At 39.9% G+C, this 11,630-nt stretch overlaps 1 protein-coding gene across 1 annotated transcript in view; it reads left to right on the top strand.

The window, feature by feature from the left end:
- Positions 1 to 11,630, top strand: part of GPATCH8 (G-patch domain containing 8) — a 105,719-nt gene that overhangs the window by 90,558 nt on the left and 3,531 nt on the right. Inside the window, 2 exon segments of the mRNA XM_047706535.1 lie at positions 6,666 to 6,796; positions 10,234 to 11,630. Coding sequence (XP_047562491.1) covers positions 6,666 to 6,796; positions 10,234 to 11,630 — 1,528 coding nt within the window.

Consider the following 11,630-nt stretch of genomic DNA (forward strand, 5'->3'; position numbering starts at 1 on the left):
CTTTTTCTTTCCTCACCACATACGGATGTTCTGGAAGGTCTCATTCAGAAGTATCAAACACCAAAGAATTTGCATTCAGGAAACCTGGACAAGTAATAGCTAGCATGATTACTCTACTTTGGGAAGGGAGAAGAGATTGATGTTGTATCATGAGAAAGAGGAAGGAAACTGGGGAAAAGAGGGCATGGATTTGGGGTATGCAGGATTGATGACATAGGGGAAAGGGAGTGGTTGAGATTCAGAAAAAGCTGAATTGGACTCAGTGGGTGGAGCGTGACTCTTGATCTCAGTAGAGATTACTTTAAAAAACAACAACAACAAAAAAAACAACTGGATTATACTTAGCCAAAAAAAGAGATTGAGGTGGGAACAATTTCTTTGCTGTTTCCTGTTTCTGTTCATAACCAACAAATAATACATAAAGTATTCGTATTCCCTTTCTCAACAACTCATTTTAAAACTGAAACCAGTTTGGTAAATGTTTGTTGATTATTTCTTTTGTGCCGTTGACAACAGTATGTGATTGCAGGGTTAGTACAAAGGAAGGCTAAGCTTGGGTCCCTGATCTGGGAGAGTGGGGTTGTTTGGTAAGAGGAAGAAACTGGATAATCTTTTGACCCTAACAAGACAAAATCAGGTTTTCTCTTTAGAGTTGAGTAAATATTAGAACATGGGATTTTTAGTGGCAATAGGAAATACTCTGTTTTCTGATGTCTGAAATTCCCTTAATCTGAAAACAGTAGCCTGTTTTTCTTTAAATTGAAGTAATAGATTTAAAATACTTGAGACGGGTGCCTAGGTAGCTCAGTCAGTTAAGCGGCTACCTTAGGCTCAGGTCATGATCCCAAGGTCTTGGGATCGAGCCCCACATCAGGCTTCCTGCTCAGGGGAGAGCCTGCTTTTCCCTCTCCCTGCTGCTCTGCCTGCTTGTGCTCTCTCTCTGTGTGTCAAATAAAAAAATAAAATCTTTTAAAAAAATAAATAAAATACTTGAGAAAGACAATAGATTTATTCCTAGTAGATTATACCCAAATATTAAAAAAAAAACCTACAGCATTAATTTTTGTTAGAAAAAAAAATAGCAACAAAAGATGCAAAAAATATTTTATTAATTAAGACCCATATTTTGTTGCTAGGGGAAATTATGTGCAGATGTAACTTTGTGTCATTCATTCCTGGGTCAAACAGTGTCATCCCTTGCTATTATACTGCACATTGTTGATAATGTAAGCGAATTTATCACCCACATTAAAACCTGGTAAGATTTACCAGATTCTCATTTCTCTGGTTTCATTTGTTCAGAGTTGGGCAGTGGAGCTGGAGTTTGTCTGTAGTGGACATTTTGCTGCCAGCACAGTGCTATGTAGGTGGTGTTTAAGAACTGGAATGTCATTTACATTGAAGTGGTCTTCAGCTCAAAGAGCCATGGTTACGTTGATGGGTGTTTCAAGAGCTAGATTATTTGTTAAGGTGTGTCTTCCCCATGTTGGTCTTCTGGGAAGTTTAATGAAAACCCCGGCTACCATGTATTGAGAATCAGTGAGAAGTGGCCATTTTGTTCTGTGCTGCAAATGTATACTTTTTTGGAAACATGCTATTGGTTTTTTCAGAGCAGGATCTTCAAATTCTTTCATTTTGAATGGTGTTCGGTCTCCCTTTTCTTTGAATGAAATACTGTCCAGCTAAAAATGTATTACGTGGCTTAAATTTTTACTAGTATAGTTCAATGAAGAAGCAATGTTATTAGCAACACTTCAGAAAGCATACTTTATAATTTTCAGAGATAAGGACATAGTTGAAGTTAGCTTTGATGATTAATTATGTCCCCTCAGATCAGTCTGTGTCCCAGTTTGGATTCTAACTTGAATTTTTTCTATGCATGGATGAAATTTGCTCAGCCTTTCAAGACGTTTTGGATTGATGGCACATGGATAATATTTGGTCTCCTTATGTGAGCTCTGTCTCTGACAGGCAGGTATTCTCTATTCCCCTCTATTCTCACCTTGAAGAAGTTACCTGTGTTCCTCTTTAGAATTTAAGAGGAAAGTTCCTCTTTAGAATTTAAGAGGAAAGTAAAAGTATACGACCCAGAGAGAATTTCATATGAACATTCAGTTGCAAATGAACCAGGCTTTTGGAATATACTAGCCAACTTTGGAAAATCCAATTCTGAATTAGGGACTTTTTACCTTTACAAAAATTACTTTTTATATAGGAATTGAGAACTTTCTGGTTCATATCATTTTTTTTTTAATTTTTCCTATTTGGCCTAATTCTTTTTTTAAAATTTTTATTTTATTTATTAAAAAAAAAAAAAATCTCTAGGGGCACCTGGGTAGCTCAGTCAGTTAAGCATCTGACTCTTGATTTCGGCTCAGGTCTTGATCTCAGGGTTGTTAAATTGAGCCCGAGTCAGGCTCCACGCATAGTGTGCTAGCCAGCTTAAGATATTCTCTCCCTCTCCCTCCCTATTTCTCTCTCTAATAAAAATAATAATAATAAAGTAATCTCTGCACCCACCGTGGGTGCATGACCCGGTGACCCCCAGATCAAGAGTGGCGTGCTCTACCAACTGAGCCAGCTAAGCACCCCTGGCTTAATTTTGTCCAGAAATGAGGGGCTTAACATTTTAGGTTTTTTGATTCTCTGAAGAATGAGACTTCTTTACTGGATGAGAATAATAGCTAGGAAAACCATATATGTTATATTAACCTGACATTGTCCCTAGTAGAGTCGTGAAAATTATCAGGGGCGCCTGGGTGGTTCAGTTGGTTAAGCATTTGACTTTTGATTTCAGCTCAGGTCATGATCTCAGGGTTTTCAGATCACGCCCCACTTGCAGCTATGCGGTGGATGTGGTACCTCCTTAAGATTCACTCTCCCTCTCTTAGAAAAAAAGAAAAGAAAATACTTCTGCCCCTCTCTCTGTTTTCTCCCTCTCTTAAAAAAATTTTTTTTTTTTTCATGTCAAACTTTTCTACAAATGGTAAAGTTATTTGGGGGAAAAAATTAAGGATCCAGTGTTTAAGCCAAATTATTCACCAGGCATTTACCAGACACTTTCTGTAGACTTACTACTGTTCTATACACTTTAGGGTTGATTATAAATGTCAGCTATCTGAGCCTCATGTTGAGTGTAGAGATTACTTTAAAAATTTAAATTTAAGGGGCGCCTGGGTGGCTCAGTGGGTTAAAGCCTGTGTTCCCCCCTCTCTGCCTGCCTCTCTGTCTACTTGTGATCTCTGTCTTTCAAACAAAATCTTTTTAAAAAATTTTAAATTTAGGGGTGCCTGGGTTACTCAGTGGGTTAAAGCCTCTGCCTTTGGCTCAGGTCATGATCCCAGGGTCCTGGGATCGAGCCCCGCATTGGGCTTTCTGCTCTGCAGAGAGCCTGCTTCCTCTTCTCTCTCTGCCTGCCTTTCTGCCTACTTGTGATCTCTGTCAAATAAATAAATAAAATCTTCAAAAAAATTTTTTTTTTAATTTAAGAAAGTGGGGGCTCAGCTCTCTTGGTGCATGGGACTCTTGATCTCAGGGTTGTGAGTTCAAACCCCACGTTGGGTGTAGAGATTACTTTAAAAAATAAAATGTAAAAAGATCAGATATAGTCTCTGCTCCAGATAAAAAGGAAGAGACAGTATTAAACACTTAGACATGCAGCATGCTTTTTATTTATTTTGACACTTAACCTCATAAATCTGTTGCCAGAATGGCTCTGTTTTTCTAATGGAGGAACTGGAGCCTCAGAGAGATAAAATCACTTGGCTGGTGATGAATGAATTTGGACACAAGTCTTTCTGACTCTGAAACTACACACAGACTGCCTTTCTGAAGGGCAGGAATAAGTATAGTTAGTGCCAAGTATGTTGGTTGCTAGATGAGGCTGTTTTTAGGTAGCAGAGTTAGTACAAAGTATGTTGGTTGCTAGATGAATACTAAGTTCAGAAAGAAGAAAATTTTATAAGGTATGAGTAGAGACTTTGTGAGGAGAATTTAGTTTGACCTTGGGTAGAAAGGAAAGACTTGGAATAAGGAATCCATTTTTATCATCAAAATGCCCTCATCTGAGAGACCTCAATACACATTTTGAGTTTGGGAGAGTTGCCAAGCCCCATGTTTAAAGTTTGGGTTAGAATTCTGGAGTTCCTAGTTTTACATTGAGACGCCAGACTTTAAAAGTTTGTAAAGGTAGGGGCACCTGGCTGGCTCAGTTGGTAGAGCTTGTGGCTCTCGATCTTGTGGTTGTGAATTTGAATCCTCACTAGGTGTAGAGATTACTTAAATCTTTTTAAAAAGATAATAAAGTTTGCAAAGGTGATTTAGGAATGTTTGCTACTCCCCATATAGGTGTATATCTTTGCCTAGAATGGGGCTATAACTCGGATTTGTTTTACTGATAACACATTTTCTTCCCTCCCTACAATTATGTTGTGATAGGAATTTGAGATAGGGCATCTTCAGGAAGATGTGGACATAGTTTTATCCCTTCAACTTCAAGGTTGCATCAAGTGGTTGCTGAATGACTGGAAAACCTAACCTCTGTCTGACTCAGCCTGGAAACTCCAGGCTTTGATAAAATGCTCATTCTTTTACACAGTGTCCTTTAGGGGTAACCCTCTCGGGTCCCCTCCCTTCTCAGTAACTTTGTACTATCACTTTGTAATCACTCAATAAACCTTGCTTTGCTGCCTACAAAAAAAAAAAATAATAATAAAAATAAACAATGTTCTTTAGTTTGGGAAATAACTCCTAACTAAAAGTAATGAAATATTTGTAAAAGGAAGGAAACAATGAGGCTCAGGGAGATTTTGCAGGCCTGGGGGTTGGCTAGAGAGAAGATGGCAAATATGAGAAAAACATTAAATTTCGGCTAGAAAACTTGGTAAATGTTTGACGCAGAGAAAAACTAGGTTTGTAGCCTGAAATAATCATATAATAGTCCTGACAGGCTCTTTCTGCCTCATTCCCCTTGAAAGGAGGAAATTGAAATTCATACTTATTCAAAATAATTGATTCGCCATCTTGAAGAGGTTTTTAAGAAGTCTTAATTCTGGATAGCCAGCTTCAGTAAAATAGTTTGCCGGCTGTTGGTTACTTGAACATTCCCAAAATAAAGGTAAATGAAAATAAGATTGACTGTTTTTAGGTAGCAGTGGTCTTTCCTGAAGTTCTGTTAACTGTTTTTCCTGAATTCAGATAGGTCTGTTTATCTAGGAGAGATTATTACTGTGTCAGTCTGTGTGTATGTACACATATATGTGTTGTACAGGTGCTTCCCTTCTCCCCGACCCTTTTAGAGTTGATGGCTTTGTCCCTGATTGTTCAGTATAATAGTTTGCAGATTCACTAAGAGAGCCTGTGTAGTAATGCTTGCTTTATTTTTTTTTCTCTTTCACTCTTGTTTTATTTTTACTTTTTTTTCTTTGTGATGTGACATTTTCAGCTGATGTATTGAAAGCAAATCCTTCTAATTTGGGAGCCCAGATCACAAGAGTGAGTTTTTCTACTAGTGTCTTTAGCTGTATATCTTTTTTTGTGTGTGTCTTTTCACCCTTTTCCCCCCTCCCAATTCAAAAGAGTTCAAAACACATTTCATAAATATTAGATAAGAAAAAATCCTCTGTCTGTTGAACATCATGCCCTTCCACAAAGCAATGTCCACTTTATATTGGGTCAAATTCCTTTTCCTAATGCTATTATAAAAGCATAGGCTAATGTATGTATTTTGTTTTGGTTTGTTTTCTATATTATCTGGTGTGTTGGAAATAATTTTAGTTCTGTCTTCATTGCAGATATGTCTGGACTTTGTCACCAGTGTGTCATAGCACTGTTCTTTTTTTGGTTGTTGTTGTTTTGTTTTGTTTTGTTCTGTTTTTAAGGAAAATTATGTAGAAGTTTCTGAGAATGAAAAACCCATTCTTTATCATAAGGATTTTAAGCAATAAATTCTCTGACTTATCTCTATTTTCCCTCCTCATCCCCTGGATGTTCCTCTCAGGGCCATGATGGAATGAAAGAGCAATACACATTACTCTCTCATTTCAGCAGACTGACCAGACGCAAGTGGTCAGACTGCTGAGCTCTGAACATGCGAGCATTGGAAGATGGTTGGTTTCATAGTCAAAGGAAAACTGTTCATGCTGAAAAGAAATCACAGCACCTTTTTATGGTGAAATAAAAGTATGCTTTCTATTTGTTATTTTGATTCAAATAACCTCCCCATGTAAGCTGTACATTGCTTTTTAAGATCTTACACCTGGGTAATTTTCTGTACTAGCCTAACCCCTTTCTGTTCTCTTTGGCTTGTGTTATTACAGTTTATCTCATGTTCTGTTTGTCTAGTTTTGCATCCTGGAGGAGCAGGTGATTAAATAGTCCCTTTTCTTTCCTCCTAGTGTTCTAAAATTTGCTTGTTGCTTCCGAAATCATTTAATTTTGCCCCATAAAGCAAATGGTATGCTGTCCTAATTAGAAGTGCAGGTATTCCAACTGTCTTATCCAAAGTAATCAGCCATTGTGTTTTCAATTACTATCAGAATATAACAGTGTATTCTACGCTAGCATTGTAACCACTGATTGAGGTAAATATTCTAAAGGCCTTGTTTTCAGGACCCCCAAGTTATTCTAAATCACCCACCCTCTATTTCCTTTTTTTGTTACCCCAGAGATTGAAAGATCTTAAGCAGAGAGAGTTTGCTCGAAATGTCTCTTCAAGATCCCGTAAAGATGAGAAGAAACAAGAAAAAGCCCTTCGGCGGCTCCATGAATTGGCAGAACAAAGGAAACAAGCTGAATGGTGAGGATATTTTCTCTCAGAGGGTTCTACAGATAGTTTTAATCCTTAAGAATTACAATCCTTATTAGTAAATCTTTTATACTTAAAGCCTATCTGTTATTACAGTATAATATACTGATTTTATGAATATACACTTCTGAGGCCATATCCTATCTGTGTGACTTTAGCTATCTAAGCTTTATGCCTCGGTGTCCTTATCTAAGATGGGAGATGATAATTAACAGTTCACTTGTTGCAGTTGTTTTGAGGAGTGATTATCTTTACATCAGAAGTGCCTTGTGGGGGCGCCTGGGTGGCGCAGTGGGTTAAGGCCTCTGCCTTCAGCTCAGGTCATGATCCTAGGGCCTTGGGATAGAGCCCCACATCGGGCTCTCTGCTCAGCAGGGAGCCTGCTTCTCTCCCTCTCACTCTCTGCCTACTTGTGATCTCGGTCAAATAAATAAATAAAATCTTTAAAAAAAAAAAAAAGTGCCTTGTAGAAGATGTTCAATGAATCAATAAATTATACAAATATTATCGTTCCCTTTCTCCAACCTATGTTTTATAGAAAAGGACATATATCCCAGTATTCTTTTTTATAACTAAACAGTATGGGGCAGAGACTCAAGTCAACTTCCTTTTAAGTACTGTACAGTCTGTGCTAATCACTGAAACCTAGGGAATTCTATCAATTTATTTCTCTGCAGCTTCCTGCATTCTTGAGTGTTCTTTTTAATCTTCCTTCATGATTCTTGATGATTATCAATTTGGGGGCTGGTATTTAGCCTTTGGTGGAATTTACTCCACCTAAAGCTGAATTTCCAAGCAACTAGTCTTGGGGGACCCAGTCTTTGAGCATCTGAGGATTCATGAGGTATGTGCCTCGATCAGAAAGACTTAGCCCCATCTTTGTTTTTAATGGCTGCCCAGGACCAAAGAAGGAACTGGCTATAGGGGAAAGAGAAACTATGATTGTGTCCTTCAAAAGTTCACAGCCAAGTTCCTGGACTTACTAAGTTACTAAGTTCATTTTTGTCTCAGGATTCCCCCCCCCCCTTTTTTTTTAAACTTACTTACTTCTCTAGCATTTTGGAGGAGAAAACACATAGTTTTGAAACAGAGGGGGTTTTTTTGTTTGTTTGTTTTAAGATTTTATTTATTTATTTGACAGAGAGAGTGAGAGACACGAGCAGGCAGAGCAGCAGAGGGAGAGGGAGAAGCAGGCTCCCCACTGAGCAGAGAGCCCGACACGGGGCTCGATCCCAGGATTCTGGGATCATGACCCGAGCCGAAGGCAGTTGCTCAACCAATTGAGCCACCCAGGCGCCCCGAAACAGAGTTTTGAAACAGAATTAACCAGTGAGCTCTAATGTTGAGTTAAGCTGCCTGTAAACTGGTTCTTATTCCTTCTTTGGCAGCTTTTTGTATCATAACGCTTTCCTCTTGGGCACATTGCGAGGGCGAGGGAACCTCTATAAAAAGTATATACCAGGACACTTTCTGATTTGGGGCATATTTTAATATATGTTTTTCTTCAGAGGTGACTTGTAGTTCTCAGTTTTATAGGTAAGCAGTTAAAAGATGACCAAGTAATCTCTTGAGAGAGTAAAAGGTTTTGACCCATCACCAGGTATTTCATTGTCCCAGAATGAATTCATGACCCCATAGTAAGTGTTGTTGAAGCAGTTAACATGTCAAAGACTAAGCAAAAGAACAAAATAAGATCTGTTTTTATTCAACTTGAGGGTCTCTTTGCCGTGGGGTAGGTTTTGTGACACAGCGTAAGTGTCTCTTGTTATTTAAATCTTTTGGGTTCCTATCTTCCATTAGCAAGAGTCTAGATAGCAAGGGATACCACGTTATCCAAATATATTTAGTCTCTGAGTTTAGGATAGCGAGTAGCTAGGGATCAGATAAAAAGACTTCATCCAAACAGATATGTAATTCTCCTCACTTCTTGAATTTGGCTTGAAAAATACCTCAGATGAATAGTTGACACACTGTAAAAATTTCAGACACGGCATGAGTTTAAAACACTGGCTTTGAGGCTCCTCCGTGTTCCTATTTTCAAAGCTGGGAAAGTGTTTATAGTATCATGATCCTTGTACAGAATGCCCCAAAATTACAACAAAACCAAAGCAAACGCTTTAGTGTGGTACCCAAGAAATAGACACAGACTCTTAGTTTCCGAAACAGATAAACTAACCATGGCCCATGGTGGGGGTTTCTGACTATGTTAAACTCAAAGTATCCATACTTTTATTTTTTTATTTTTCATTTTTTTAAAGATTTTATTTATTTATCTAGCAGAGAGAATGGGGGGGAGGCAAGCTCCCTGCTGTGCAGAGAGCCCTATGCAGGGCTCGATCCCAGGACCCTGAGATCATTACCTGAGCCGAAGGCAGAGGCTTTAACCCACTGAGCCACCCAGGCCCCCCATATCCACATTTTTAAAAATAAAATTTTAAAAATATGAAGGAAATTAGCGGGTTTTTAGCTGAGTGAAATACAACCTTTGTGAGTAGATGTTCAGCCATATGTTTGATGGCACACTGATGGGTAGCATGTTTCAGTAAGGAAGAAGAACAAGGGTGCCTGGCTGGCTGAGTTGGAAGAGCACATAATACTTGATCCTCAGGGTCGTGAGTTCAAGCCCTATGTTAGATATAGAGATTACTTAAAAACAAACAAACATGGGGCGCCTGGGTGGCTCAGTGGGTTAAGGCCTCTGCCTTCAGCTCAGGTCATGGTCCCGGGGTCCTGGGATCGAGCCCTGCATCGGGCTCTCTGGGCAGCGGGGAGCCTGCTTCCCCTTCTCTCTCTCTCTGCCTGACTCTCTGCCTACTTGTGATCTCTGTCTGTCAAATAAATAAATAAAATCTTTAAAAAAACAAACTTACTTTAAAAAAAAAAAACAGATACAGGGCAGGTCACCTTTACTAGGTGGTAACAACAGAGTATTTGAGCTGTGTGATACAGCTTCACTTAAATTTTAGACCGATTAGAAGAAATAGTAGTAACTGACTGGTGCTGGGAATACACCTAGTTAGTAGAAAAAGAGAATGAGACTTTGCCTAAATTCACAGAGCAAGTTCTTTTTTTAGCACAGGGCTAGGAAACAACCACCACTTAGTGTCTTTGAGGCCTACCTACAACGAATGGTGGAACGTAAGAGATAAGTGGTTTTTTTTTTTCCTTTAAGATTTTTTTTATTTATTTGACAGAGATCACAAGTAGGCAGAGAGGCAGGTAGAGAGAGAGAGGGAAGCAGGCTCCCTGCTGAGCAGAGAGCCCGATGCAGGGCTCCATCCCAGAACCCTGGGATCTTAGCCTGAGCCGAAGGCAGAGGCTTAACCCACTGAGCCACCCAGGTGCCCCAGAGATAAGTGCTCTATAAGAATTATGAAATGTACCTCTAAACTTTTTTTTTTTTTCCATTTTTCTAAACCATTGTGTAGTGCACCTGGAAGTGGTCCCATGTTCAGACCAACCACGGTGGCTGTAGATGAAGAAGGTGGAGAGGATGATAAAGATGAATCAGCTACAAACAGTGGCACAAGTGCTGCTGCCACTTGTGGCCTGGGATCTGAATTCTCCACAGATAAAGGAGGCCCTTTCACTGCAGTACAAATCACTAATACCACTGGGCTGGCACAGGCCCCTGGGTTAGCCTCCCAAGGCATTAGCTTTGGCATTAAGAATAATTTAGGGACTCCACTACAAAAATTGGGAGTGTCATTTTCCTTTGCCAAGAAGGCTCCTGTCAAACTCGAATCAATAGCATCAGTTTTCAAGGACCATGCAGAGGAAGGGACTTCTGAAGATGGAACAAAAGCTGATGAGAAGGGTTCTGACCAAGGACTGCAGAAGATGGGAGACTCTGACGGTAACAGTAATCTTGATGGTAAAAAAGAAGATGAAGACCCTCAGGATGGAGGGTCCCTTGCCTCAACGTTATCTAAGTTAAAAAGAATGAAGCGAGAAGAAGGAGCTGGGGCTGCAGAGCCAGAATATTACCACTACATTCCCCCAGCACACTGCAAAGTAAAACCAAATTTCCCCTTCCTACTCTTTATGAGAGCCAGTGAACAAATGGAAGGTGATAATAGTATACACCCAAAGAATGCCCTAGAGAGCAAAAAAAGCAGTTCTCCCAAGCCTAAAGGCTGTATCAAGGTGGCAGCAAGCCAAGGAGCAGAGAAGACAGTTGATGAAGTCCCCGAGCAACAGATGGCAACCAGCGTCACAGAGCCCTCAGAGCCTGGAAGCAAAGCTGAGACAAAGAAGGCCTCAGGAGGGGATGTAAATGAGCAGAATGTAGAGAGTCCAAGTCAGAAGGGTTCAGAGAACCAAATATGTGAATCTAACCCTTCTAAAGAAACCTGTCAGATCATCGCAGCAGGGAAAGAAAGCCAGGAGGGACCCAGACATCCTACTGGTCCCTTCTTTCCGGTATTGAGCAAAGATGAAAGCACTGCCCTCCAGTGGCCATCAGAACTCTTAATTTTTACCAAGGCAGAACCCTCCATTTCATACAGTTGTAACCCTTTATACTTTGACTTTAAACTTTCAAGGAACAAAGATGCCAGAGCTAAAGGGACAGAAAAACCAAAGGATGCAGGAGTTTCCTCAAAGGACCATCTTCAAGGCCTTGATGCTGGTGAGCCAAATAAAACCAAGGAGGGGGGAGAGAATGTAGAACATTCCTCGGGAGGCAGAGTGGATGCACCTGCTTCAGGGTCTGGCTGTAGCAGTCTGAATAAGCAGGAACCTGGGGGCAGCCATGGGTCAGAGACAGAGGACACAGGGAGGAGCCTTCCTAGCAAGAAAGAACGATCTGGGAAGTCCCACCGAC

The sequence above is a fragment of the Lutra lutra genome, chromosome 16, assembly GCF_902655055.1.
Source record: "Lutra lutra chromosome 16, mLutLut1.2, whole genome shotgun sequence".
NCBI classification, from domain to species: domain Eukaryota; kingdom Metazoa; phylum Chordata; class Mammalia; order Carnivora; family Mustelidae; genus Lutra; species Lutra lutra.